We start from the raw sequence: 13,516 nt of genomic DNA, 5'->3' as shown, positions 1-13,516 counted from the left end.
GATTGGCACAGGACAGAGCGGAGTTTAGGGCTGTTGTACATAGGGTCGCTATGAGTCGCAAGTGACTCGACGGCACATAACAACAACAACAACATAATATCCCTAGTACCACGATCTCTTCTAAATCCACATCTGGCAATTCTCTGTTGATATATTGCTCTAAACGTTTTTGGATAATTTTTGCTTGCATGTGATATTAATGACATTGTTTGATAATTTCCACACTCCGTTGGGTCACCTTTCTTTGGAATGGGAATAAATATCAATCTTTTATTGAAAATATTGAGCTTCAAGTATATAAATTCCAGTAATAAAACTCATGGAACTTATCTAAAAGGATATTATTTTTCTCATCCATATCTTCAGCTTATCTTGCTGTCCAGATTGCGTTCTTCTGGAACAGAATCTTAGTTCTTTTTAACAACACTTTAGAGCACAGGAGAGTGCATAAACAAATGAGTTGATGAGTTCGGGTTAGATCAAGGAGAGAGAGCACTAGGAGCTTTATAAGAAGAAACAATCTGTTCTTGTTAAGATCTTATAGCCTTTGTATCAAGGATATATTTGCTTCATAGAATGAGTCTGGGGGAATTTCATCTTTTTCTATTTTCTGAAATAGTTTATGTAGAATTGGTGACAGTTCTTCTCTGATTGTTTGGTAAAATTCACTTGTAAAACCATCTGGTCCAGTATGTTTATTGGCTGGAAGTTGTTTTATTACCTTTCCAATTCCTTCTTTTGTAATGGGTCTGTTCAGGTGTTCAATTTCCATTGTTTAGTTTAGGTAGGTTGTGAATTTCTAAGCATTTGTTCATTTCCTCTAGGTTTTAATATTTGTTTGAGTATAATTTTTTATAATATTCCAATGTTAGCCTTTTTATTTTATTTGGTTCTCTTGTGACATTGACCATTTCATCTGAATTATTTGTGCCTTTTCCTTTGTTAGTTTTGCTAGTGCTTTGTCAATTTTATTGACCTTTTCAAAGAACCAACTCCTAGTTCTGTTGATGGTTTCAATCGTTTTTTTTTTTCTATTTATTTCTGCTCTAATTTTTATAATTACAGGTTGTTTTAGAGGGTGTAGGGTTTTCTTGCTGGCTTTTTTTAAAATTTGTTGGAGATGTTGGGTTAGCGAGTCAATCGCCAATTTTTCCCTGCCTTTTGATATGTTTGTTTAATTGCTATAAATTGACCTCTGATTACTGCTTTGACTGTTTCCCAGAGATTTTGGTAACTGGTTTTTCATTGTCATTTGTTTCAAGGAAATTTTTAATTTCACTGTTTATTTGTTATAGTACCCACTCATGTTTAAGCAAGGTGTTGTTCAGCTTCCAAATGTATGGTTTTTTTCTTCTTTATCTTCTTGGTATTTATTTCTAATTTTATTGCATTATGGTCTGAGAAAATACTTTGTATTATTTCTATGTTTTTAAATTTATTGATGCTTGCCTTATGACCTAAAATGTGATATATTCAGGAGAATGTTCCATGTACATTGTAGAAGAAGGTGTACTGTGTTTATTTGGGGTGCATTAACCTATTAATATCTAAGAGGTCGAGTTGGTTTATTGGGTGGCTTAATTCTTGAGCATCTTTGTTGAGTTGGTTTTTTTGGGGTTTTTTTGGTAGTTCTATCTTTTCTTGAGAATGGTGTATTGAAGTCTCCAACTAAAACTATAGGCCAATATCTCTTATGAATATTGATGCAAAAATCCTGAATAAAATCTTGGTCAATAAAATCCAAGGATAGATAAAAAAATTAATTAACCATGTCCAAGTGGGATTCATAACAGGTATGATGGTTCAACCTACAAAAACAATCAATATAATTCATCACATTAACAAAGCAAAGAACAGGAACCACATGATCCTATCAATTGATGCAGAAAAGGCCTTTGAAAAAATCCAACACCCTTTCCTGATTACAACACTCAATAAAATAGGATTAGAGGGGAATTTCTTCAACATAGTAAAAAGTAAATACACAAATCTGAGAACCAACATTGTTCTCAATGGAGAGAGATTAAAGACAATCCCCTTCAGAACAGGAACTAGGCAAGGATGTCCACTATCACCTCTCCTATTCAATATTGTATTGGAAGTCTTAGAGATAGCAATAAGGCAAGAGAAGGAAATAAGAGGTACCCAAACTGGCAAAGAGGAGGTAAACTTATCTCTATATGCAGGTGATATTACAGTATACTTAGAAAACCCCAAAGACTTGGCAAGAAAACTATTGGACATAGTTGACCAATTCAGCAAAGTGGAAGGATACAAGATCAACATACAAAACTCAATTGGACTTCTCTACAGTGAGAAAGAGAACACTGAACTGGAGCTAAGAAAAACAATACCCTTCAAAATAGCTAATCACAAGATTAAATACTTGGGAGTAAATCTAACTAGTAGCACAAAGCATCTATTCAAAGAAAAGTACACAACATTATTACAAGAAACAAAAAGAGACCTGGAGAAGTGGAAGAATATCCCTTGCTCATGGATAGGAAGACTCAGTATCGTGAAAATGACAATACTACCAAAGGCAATTTACACGTTCGTTCAATGCAATACCAATTCTGTTCTTCAATTAGCTGGAGAAGGCAATCTCTAATTTCATTTGGAATGGAAAGAGGCCCACAGTAGGCAGAGCACTCCTTAAAAATAGAAACAAGGTAGGAGGCATCTCACTTCCTGATTTCAAATCCTACTACACTGCTGTAGTGGTCAAGACAGCATGGTACAGGTACAATGATAAACACACAGATCAGTGGAATAGAATTGACAGCCCAGAGATCAGCCCATCTACATATGGTCAACTGATTTTTGACAAGAAGATGAAAACAGTTATGTGGGGAAACCACAGCCTTTTAAACAAATGGTGCTGGCAAAATTGGAAAACTATCTGCAGAAAACTCAAGCAAGATCCACATCTCACTCCATGTACAAAAAAACAACTCAAAGTGGATTATGGACCTATGACTAAAATCAAGGACTATAAACTTCATTAAAGAAAAGCTTGGAAGAACTCTAGAAGTCCTAATTCACAACATAAACAGTCTTCCAAGCATCCTGAAAAATCTACAACCAGGAGAGGATAAAACAGATGAAGGGGATCTTCTAAGAATCAAATCCTTATCCACATCCAAAAACTTCTCCAACAGGGTAAAAAGGGAAAGCCAGAGACTGGGAAAAAAATATTTGGCAATGACACGCCAGACAAAGGGCTTATATCTAGGATTTACAAAATACTCGAGCTCCACAACAAAATTAAGATAAATAACCCCACTGAAAAATGGGCACAGGATATGAACAGACACTTCACCAAAGAAGACGGCCAACAAATGCATGAAGAAATGTTCAAAATTCCTAGCTTTAAGAGAGATGCAAATCAAAACAACTATGAGATATCATCTCACCCCAGTAAGAATAGCAAAATTTAACAGAACAGCAAACATCAAATGCTGGCAAGGTTCTGGAGAAACTGGAACCCTTATTACTGTAGTAATAATTACGGTAGTACAAGCTGGTGCAACCACTATGGAAGGCTCTACAGCACCTTCTAAAAAAACTGCAAATAGAAATACCATTTGACCCAGCAATTCCACTACTGGGAATATACCCTAAAGAAACCATAACCACCACCCAAGCAGATATATGCACACCCACGTTTTTTGGTGGCTTTGTTCACAATGGCAAAGAGTTGGAAATAACACAAGTGCCCATCAACAAATGAACGGACAGAGAAACTGTGGTATGTTCACACAATGGAATACTATGCTACATTGAAAAACAAAGAACTCATGAAACACTATACAAATTGGGTGACCCTGGAGGACATTATGCTGAGTGAAATATCTCAGTCACACAATGACAAATATTGCATAGGGCCACTGTTGTAAAATGGGACTGACATTGGAGTTGAAGGGAGACTGAGAGAGAGAAGGGATAAATAATATATACTGCATTGAAACAGATGAAAGCGAGAACTGTTTAAAAGGGATCTATGATTCGGTATTATTGTCATGAAAGAAGTCCAGAATGAAGGTTGCATAGTGGAACGGACTTGGGGGAAAGGATTGTATAACAGTGAAAGAATTTTTCTTTTATTTTTCAAAGAGAAGAGCAAATTGGGGGGAGGGGTGAGCAGGGAGAAAAGTGCAACAACAAATGAATGGAAATCCAAAGTCTCTAAACGTTCATTAAAATTAATAAAAAAAATAAATAAAAAGAATTTACAGCCTTGGAAACTGTAAGGGGAAATTCTACTCTGCCCTACAGGTTTGCTATGAGTTCAAATGACACCATGGCCAACATGAGCGGACACTGGATTTAGAATAGTAAGGTCAGCTACAGTTCTTGCAGAGGACTGACTTCTCTGTGTGATATTAGTAATGGTAAGACACATTCCTCTCTCAGTTTCAGATTCCTCTTCTGCTGAGTAGACTCAGTAGTCTTAATTGTGTGCATATTTCTCTGCTGCCAAACACAATGCTGAATATTTTATGTACAGTAATTCAGTTAGTCTTGGCAACAGTTTTGTGAGGCATTCATTCATTCATTCATTCAGTCCACCATTCGGTGCTGCATGGTCTCTACAAGTCAGATGCTGAAACTCAAGGGTGAACATAACAAGTATGCTCCATGTCTTATGTGTTAGCTCTAACTTTCAAACAAGGAAAATAACTAATATTCCAAAATTTACCAATCTGCCTAAAAAGTGAGTAAGTGGAGAAACAAGAACTACAAGTCAGACTGTAGAGATTGTGGTCTCAATCACTGTCCATGCCACTGTCCAGTACACTGTGATTTTATGAAACAATGTCTCATCATTACTAAAATAACACTGGCATCACAAGCACGCCTATCCCTACTTCAGCTTTTCCTTACCTGTGGAAACAATTCCAAGGCATTAACTCTGCTTAGCATTGCCAAAACAAAGGCAGCTGTCTTTCCTGTTCCAGATTGGCTCTGTGCTATGAGGTTCTGGGGTCTGTCAAAAAAGAGCAGGGCACTGGGCATAAAATGAATACAAAAGCCTTAGCATAAATGAAAAATATGAGATGAAAAACAAACCAAGTTGGAATTCCACTGCTCTGGAAACTCACGGATGTGCCAGCATCATAGGGAGAGCCATTTCTTGGATTTTAGATGGTCTATTAAACCCCATTGCATAGATTCCTTTTAGTAACTCTTCCTTTCTGCCAAAAACCAAAACAACAACAAAAAATCAAACACTTAAAGCTTTTGACTTATCAACAGTCTGAGAAATAAACACCTAGAAGACGCATTTCTAAATTAAGCTATTTTGCAAGGAAGCATCAAAAAAATGCAAGCCTCAAATATATAAAAGCATGCTGGAACACTAAAACAGTAAATTATGCTAGTATTAATGCCATGTTGTTGTTACGTACTGTAGAATCAGAACCAATCTACAGATAACCCTCTGGCAGGTGTTCAGAGGTAGTTTATCACATGGAAGATTGCCCATCCTTCTCCCACAGAGCAGCTGGTGGCCTCGCACCACATACCTTAGGGATTTCAGAGCAGCTTCCTGCCAGTTAGAACTAATTTGTTATTCCAATAAACTAAAATAGTAACTCTTAAGTGTCAAACTACTCAATAAATAAGGTAAACAGGGCATTATTTGCACTTATCTGTAGTTAACAATTTCAGATATTTTACACATCAAAGAATCTGGTTGTAAGTTTAGTATCTTTCTACGTAAGCAAAGCCTGTTTCTAAATTTACAAACCTTGGCAGGGATAAAGCAAGTATACAGTAAGCAAGGCAAGCATAGGTGAAATCCATGTTATTATTATCCATGTTATTGAAATCCATGAAATTGTTCATGATAACTTGGTAGCAAGCACAAATAAGCCTGTGGTTACCTTGCTTATTAAGTAATCCACTCGTTTACCCAAAGTTTAACCTAAAGTTTAACTTCCTGTTCCACAAAGCAAAAAAAGGGAAAAGTTCATTTGACAAAAAATGTAACAGTTTGCTAGGAGAGCTATTTTCCTGACAAGAAAGCTGTATTAGTTTTATTAATTCTGTAAAATAAGAGTATTATTTTTAACTACACTTTTTAGGGAAGATACTTTTATGTTGTAACTTGTATTTCAACTCAATTCTTAGTTAAACTCTCCAGAAGACAGCATTTTAAAATATATTTCCCCTAAATTCTCAGGACTGATGGAAGAGTCATCAACAACCTGCGTTCTGCAGGTGACACAACCCTGCTTGCTGAAAATGAGGAGGATGTGAGGCGCTTGCTGCAGCAGGTCAATCAAAGACTGCAGCCTCCTATATGGACTGAAGCTCAACATCAAGAAAACAAGATTCTCACCAGTGGGCCAACTGGCAGCATCAGTATGGATGGTGAAGAGATTGAGATATTTAACAGTTTTAGTTTGCTTGGCCCCACAGTCAACACTCTTGGTAACAGCAGCCAGGAAATCAATAGACGAATTGCATTGGGAAAAGCAGCTGTGAGAGACCTCTCAAGGGTACTGAAGAGCAACGACGTCAGGCTGGAGACTAAGGTGCACCTGGTCTGGGCTATAGTCTTCGCAATTACGTGCTATGCATCAGAGAGTTGGACAGTAACTAGGGCTGATAGGAGAATTGATGCCTTTGAGCTGTGGTACTGGAGAAGAGTGTTGAATACACCATGGACTGCTAGGAGAACAAACAGGTTTGTCCTGGAGAAGGTGAAGCCAGAGTGCTCCTTGGAGTCAAGGATTCTGAAGCTTCATCTGACACATACTTTGGGCATATTGCAAGGAGGGACTAGTCCTTAGAGAGCGACATCATGTTTGGCAGCGTGGAGGGACGGCACAGGAAAGGAAGACCCTCGATAAGATAGATCGATTCTGTGAGTGGAGTGGTGGGAATGACTGTGTTTGAGACGGTGAGGTTGGCACAGGACAGAACGGCATTTAGAGCTCTGTACATAGGGTTGCTATGAGTAGCAAGCAACTTGATGGCACATAACAACAACAACAAGTTCTCATGACAGATGCTAGAGGGAGGATGAAACCAAGAAGGCAGGACACTCCTACCCTCTAAAGACATGCTCAGAGATCAGTTAATTGGCTGATTACTAGCAGTCAAGTTTTTATAAGAAGGTATCTGCTACTAACGAGAAAGTATCTGAATTTTTGGATTTTCATACTCTGCTTAAGTATGCATCATTAAGGTCTTCCTTTTTTAAAATGCACTTTCTTAATGCCATCTGGCATGCTCTCTTGTTCTTGCATGCATGTCCTCAAGTCAACTCCAACTCATTGCAGCCCTGTATGACAAAAGGAACCCTGCCAGTCTTGATCATCCTGTCTCCATTGTGCTTCAACTCACTGCTGCAGCCACTGTTGTCAATCCATTCTCTTTATGCTGCTCTGCCACTCTACCAAGCATAATGTCTTTTTCTAAGGACTGGCCCCTCCTGGCCCAAAGCATGAGATATAAAGCCTCACCAGCCTTGCATCTAATGAGCATTCTGGCTATCCTTCCTCAGGACAGGTTTGTTCTAGATATATCCCTAGGACTGTCACTTGTTTAAATACCATCAGAAATAAAAGATAATTAGGAATGTATTGGCTTGTAACTTTTTAAAGGGATGGGAAAGGATGTTTGAATCATCAATGGCCCCGTAAATTCTGGTATGCATAGTAGCAATCTAGCTATTCTATATCCTATAGGAAGCACAGAAAAGTTCAAATATTTCACAATAAAAATGTTCTTAACTCTGGGAAATGTAGGAATCCTAGTGCTGTTCTTTGAGCAAAATTGCACACAAAACACAGACATTTCAGTTAAAACTAAATTTGAGACTACAAAAGAGATTCAGATGGTTTTCATTATTAATACATTATTAACACAATTTGTTCTGTGCTTTCCAGAATTTTCATGTATTAAAGGAAATTAAAAAGGGGGAAAATACTCACAGCCGTAACTCTTCAAATGTTTTTACGGAATAGAGTGGAGAGCTTGGATCCTTTTGTAATACTTCAACTCGATGGCTGGATTCTACTAAGGATTTCCTGATTAACTTGTTTAAAAGTGAATTAGCTGCTAAGTCCACTAAAAGAAGCAAACATAAAAAAGTAACTGCAGGGGAAAAAATAAAGCCTCTTAGATGGTATTTTAAGCTGTTGTTTTAAAAAGAAGGTTGTAGAAAGAATGACAGAACTCATTCACTCAGTATTATAGCACTAAGAATTTCTTCCTTGATGGAACTGTTTCATTCATTTTGCCACTACATACAACCTCCTAACAGGCCTATATCCATCTCCAGGAGCCTCAAAATCGTCTTTGTTGTGATGTGCCATTAAGTTGCTTGCAACTCATAGTGACCCTATATACAACAGCTATAACCCCACTCTATCCTGTCACTACCTTACCATCTCTGACACAACTAACCCATTACCACAGTCACTGAGTCAATCTATTTCATCAATGGTCTCCCTCTCTTGCACTGTCCTTCCACCCTTCCAAGCATGACATCTCTCTCCAAGGTCTCTCCATGCAGCATGCCCAAAGTAGGTCAGACAAAGCCTCAGAATCTTTGCCTCCAAGGAGCAGGCTGGTTTCATCCTCTCCAAGACAAACCTGTTTGTTCTTCCTTACCAGTTGAAAATTCTTAACCAACTGCATACTCCATTTCTAAGGAATATGGCCCACTCCTAAGTTAGTAAATACTAAAGGGAAAAAAATTTCTCTCCTACTTGAGATTATACAACTCACACTGTGAAAGTGATAAAAACAGAATGCTACTTGATATATTTAAATGAATTTATTTCCTACCTACATCATCTTCTTCATCATCTTCTGTGTTACTAATAGAATCATCTAAAAGAATGGAAAAGAAATAATAAAAGTAACAGAAATGTGAAATTGTTGGAAGCGTTGTCCAGTGACGAACCAACCAACCACTTTGTGGATAAGGAATGGGAGGTGATGAAGGTTAGCTGACATTAAACTAAGGGAGCCAAAATACCTCAGTTAGTAGGTGCAAGATAAAATCAGTATGACTGGTAACAGCACTCACCTTCTTTTGGGATTGCAGTGCTCTTAATACCCAGAAGGTTCTTCTGGGGGTGGAAGAGGTTTGAAAACTGTTGGAAAACAACACATTTTCAACCAACATTAGAAATAAGCCATTAAAGCAGCCCAAAGAGCCAATAAAAGCAGCTTAAAGGAGGCAGGGAGACCACTGAGGATTTTGTTCAGAATGCAATTTTGGGCAATGGAGTTCTTCAAGAGACTGCCTACAATCTTTTTTTATTTTAGGGCCTAGGTTAACTAGGAGCAATACATAGAGATCACAGGCACAGAAAAGGGGAGGAGAGACAAAGAAAACACAGACATAACCGTAAAATAACAGGGGCTTAACGGCCAAATTGGGAAAACCGCAAATTAAAACCCTAGTTGGGACCACCAGTTACTTTCCCTCCGCTGGTTTCAGGGTGCCTCTGTAGGTCCATTGTGTCCTCCCAAGCCAAAGGTCTTCTCTGACTAGCAGTCTCCTTTTCCCTTCTTTCCTCTCTCAAACTCTCCCACAACTCCCCTCTACCAGTTCAAGCCCATTCAAATGGGCAGCCAGGCTTTTGCTCCCTTCTCCTGCAAAATTCCCCTTCCCTGAGGCACCTGCCCTATCCTGAACACTGTTCCCTCCCCCCTCAATTCGGTGACTGTTACCTGGTGGCTGTTCAGCCTCTCACTCTCCTCTGCCCCAGCGTCGCCTCCCCACAGTAACGACGCCATAGCTGTAATGGCCACTCTGGTCCCCAGCACGTGCTCCATGGATCTAGCAGGGGCGTGGTCAGCTCCACCCACTGGCCAATGGGCACTCTCAACCCACGAGCCCACCCACACACAGTGCACAGCGGGAGCGGGAGCGTTTGTGCTGGCAGCCAGGAGGGAGGGCATGGGGACAGGATGATGCTCAGGATTTGGGTTTGACTCTACACTCTATTCCCCACCTTGCTCCTCCCGGCCACTCCATGCCTGCTCTCTTCTGCAGTGCTAGACTTCGAAGGCCTCGTTAGTGTAGTGAACTCTCCTCAAGCTGGGAAACTCAGACGCTAAAATAAATGGACTAGTTTAAGAGCCCCCAACTTCCCCATCTTCATTAGTTGAGGCCCTAGCTGCTAACTGAAAGGTTTGATTTTGCCAAACACCCTAACGAAGAGTAATTTGGCAGTCTGCTTCCATAACTTTTGAAATAAAAGCCGATTGATTTAGACTATGTAACAGAATAGAACGGTTCATAACTGTTATCCAGGTTGTACATCTTCGGAAGCAGACCACCTCTCCTTTCACCAGTGGAGTGAGTTAAAACTGTTAGTAGCTGTTCTGTTAAATTTTGCTAGTCTTACTGGAGTGAGATGATATCTCATGGTTGTCTTGATTTGCATCTCTCTCAGGGCTAGGGATTTTGAACATTTCTTCATGTGCTTGTTGGCCATCTGAATGTCTTCCTTGGTGAAGTGTCTGTTCATATCCTGTGCCCATTTTTCAATTGGATTATTCTCCTTTATCTTGTTGTGGTGCTCGAGTATTTTATAAATTCTAGATATAAGTCCCTTGTCTGACATGTCATTACCAAAAACTTTTTTCCAGTTTGTGGCTTCCTTTAAAAAAACAAAAACAAAAACAAAACCCAACCTGTTAGTAGCTCAGTGTTGCAATTGCTGCACACCAGGGCTCACCCTGTAAAGATTGTAGAGGTTGTTGTGTACTGTCGGAACTGCCCCAGTGGAGCAACTGGTGGATTTGAACTGTGGGCCTTTGAGATTGCAGCACTGTTTCTTGCCACTAGGCCACCAGAACTCCTTTGCAAATCCTATGGGGTAAATCTACTAACACATCTTTGGGCTTTTAACTTATGTTTTAAAACTTTATTCATTCTGCTACCTAACAGTTTTCCTACCTTCAGACTCTGGTGCCTGCATCTCCCAGGAAATTCTCGCCTCTACATTACAGAATATAAAAAATGTTAGAGAAATGACAAAGGAAATGGAAGAACGTTTGATCTGGTAGTTGAAATCGAGTGCAAAAGTTGTGGAAAGCAATCAGTTATTTAAATTCTAACGTCTGTTCCTGCTCTTAGAGATCCCTGGACATTCATACTTAGCTGTTTGTTTTAATTTTCACTCTAATAAAGTGGCTCCATCTTAAAGTATCTCTTGTACTAATGGAAGCTGCATTGGGACACAAGCCTTAATTCCCTCTCCCCTCCCGACAACACCGAGTTTTCTAAACGTAGTTCTGGATTTTGGGTTAGCATCTCTTGATGGGGTGGCAGGTGGCAGGAGAGAAATGGCCTGACAGCCATCATCTCTCCCCGTGGTGCTGAAACAATACACCCTAGCTCTGTCGGGTTCTCATGCATCTCTGTTGTTTTTGAACCCATCATGTTCCTTTTTAGCCGTTACATTTGGTTTCTAATCTTAACTGTTGTTGTCTCTCAATAATAAATTCTAATTAAATTGGTCAAAAATCCCGATCTTTAACCTCCTCATTTTATAAGCATTTTTGAAAAGTAACTTTTCTTGTATTATTCACTTTACCAATTTGCCATGTACTAAATTTCACCTATTTTACTTTTATTCTACAAGAAGCCCCAGATTCGGCCTGGTGGCGAAATGGTGGCCGGACTAGGAGGAACCGTTAGACAGGTTTCAGCTTCAAGCCGGCACTGGTCCACCTCGCCTGAGTCTAGGAACTACATTTCCCACAAGGCACTTCACGTAGGGACTACATCTCCCATGTGGCTCCTCTCCTAGACAATGCAAACACATCGCTTCCTGTCTTTGGAAAAAGCTGCGTGGCGGAAAACAAGGAAGAAGGTATAGAGGCTATTTTGTTGTTAAACTTTATGGATTTTGCAAAGAGGGATGAACAAGCAGTTCAACGGTTATCTTTTTATACCTTCCTCACACTCTGTTTCTTTCCGGAAAGCACTAATATATAGGATTGGGACATTGTTGCTGTGTGCCGAGAAGTCACAACTGATCCTTAGTGACCCTCCAGCGGGTTTTCAGAGGCCGTAAATCGCTGGAGAAGAGATTGCTCATCTTTCTCCCTATGGAGCAGCTGTGGATTCGAACCACGGGTCTTTGGATTGGCAGCGCAGCTCGTTACTCCTAGGCCAGGAGAGCTCCTTGCGACACTGGTTAGAACAACGTTTTTCTTTGTGCCTGATATTTTTTCTCCTATCCAAATTCGGAACAGTGCGTGATTCTTTATCATTCTGTCACAGAAGTGTAGCCCTGGATTGCTGCCCCAGTTAGAATTCTGCATGCTCATGAAACTGAATGCACCAGTACAGATTGGCATAGCAATCGCGTGTGGCGGGAGGAAAGGCCTAGCGACAAGTTTCAAATTATTCTTCAGATAGGTATTTTGTTGTTGTTGTTGATTGCCATCGAGTAGAACACGACTCATAGTGATTGTATGAACAAAAGACCTGAAGCCTTTCTATAACTGTCGTCGTTTCTCAAAGTTCATAGAGTTTGCAGAGGCTTCTTGTTTAGGTAGTGGATGCCACACCTGCTTCCAATTAATTTAAAAGCTGGGTTTTACATCTTTTATATTTTATATTGTCAAAATAGAATGAATGTAAATGATATTTCAAGTTGTTTGCTACAACTGATGATTGTTTTCTTCTGAGTTGACATTGATGAATCTGTTTGTTTTTCTAGCAGTCCATGGTACTCTCAATACTCTTCTCCAGCACCACAGCTCAAAGGCATCAATTCTCTTTCTATCCTCCCTGGTCATTGTCCAACTCTTTGATGCATAACAAGTGATTGAAAAGACCATGGCCTGAATCAGACACACCTTAGTCTCCAGAGAGACACCATTGCTCTTCAGTACATTGGAGAGGTCCCTAACAGGAGACTTTCGTATGGCAATACACCTTTTAATTTCCTGGCTGCTGGTGCCAAGACTGTTGACTGTGGAGCGAAGCAAACTAAAGCTGTGAACAATCTCAATCTCTTCACCATCCATCCTGATGCTGCCATTTGGTCCAGTGGTGAGAATCTTTGTCTTCTTGACATTGAGTCTCGATCCATATTTGTGGCTGCCATCCTTGACCCTCTGCAGCAAGCACTTCAGGTCCTCTTCAGTTTCAGCAAGCAGGGTTGTGTCATCTCCACCAACCTTGACCCCACATTTCTCTTCATAGAGCCCAGCCTCCAGGATAATCTATTCTGCATACAGGTTGAAAGGTATGGAGATAGGACACATCCCTGGTGTACGTCCTTCCCAATTTTGAACCATGCAGTGTTCCCTTGCTCTGCTCTGACGACTGCCTCCTGGTCCAAGTATAGGTTTTGCATTAGAACGATAAAGTGTTCTGGGGTTCCCATTCTCCTCAGTCAGCCACAGTTTGTTTTGATCCACACAGTCAAACGCCTTTGCATAGTCAATGAAACACAGATAGACATTCCTCTGGTATTCCCTGCTTTCAGCCAAGATCCATCTAACATCAGCTACAATATCCCTA

General features: G+C 39.9%; 1 protein-coding gene across 1 annotated transcript in view; it reads right to left on the bottom strand.

Moving 5' to 3' along the window:
- The window catches only part of DDX25 (DEAD (Asp-Glu-Ala-Asp) box helicase 25), a 103,500-nt gene extending 93,735 nt beyond the window's left edge, over nucleotides 1–9,765 (bottom strand). The window contains exons 1-6 of the mRNA XM_006903239.1: nucleotides 9,700–9,765; nucleotides 9,050–9,116; nucleotides 8,806–8,850; nucleotides 7,947–8,082; nucleotides 5,106–5,198; nucleotides 4,888–4,990 (exon numbers count right to left, since the gene is read on the bottom strand). Coding sequence (XP_006903301.1) covers nucleotides 4,888–4,990; nucleotides 5,106–5,198; nucleotides 7,947–8,082; nucleotides 8,806–8,850; nucleotides 9,050–9,116; nucleotides 9,700–9,765 — 510 coding nt within the window. The remainder of the gene's footprint in view (nucleotides 1–4,887; nucleotides 4,991–5,105; nucleotides 5,199–7,946; nucleotides 8,083–8,805; nucleotides 8,851–9,049; nucleotides 9,117–9,699) is intronic.
- Between the last annotated feature and the right edge of the window lie 3,751 nt (nucleotides 9,766–13,516).

The sequence above is a fragment of the Elephantulus edwardii genome, unplaced genomic scaffold (genome assembly GCF_000299155.1).
Source record: "Elephantulus edwardii isolate Elephantulus edwardi_28Jun2011 unplaced genomic scaffold, EleEdw1.0 scaffold00548, whole genome shotgun sequence".
In the NCBI taxonomy this organism is placed as follows: Eukaryota; Metazoa; Chordata; class Mammalia; order Macroscelidea; family Macroscelididae; genus Elephantulus; species Elephantulus edwardii.
This window is presented reverse-complemented; position numbering and strand designations above follow the sequence as displayed.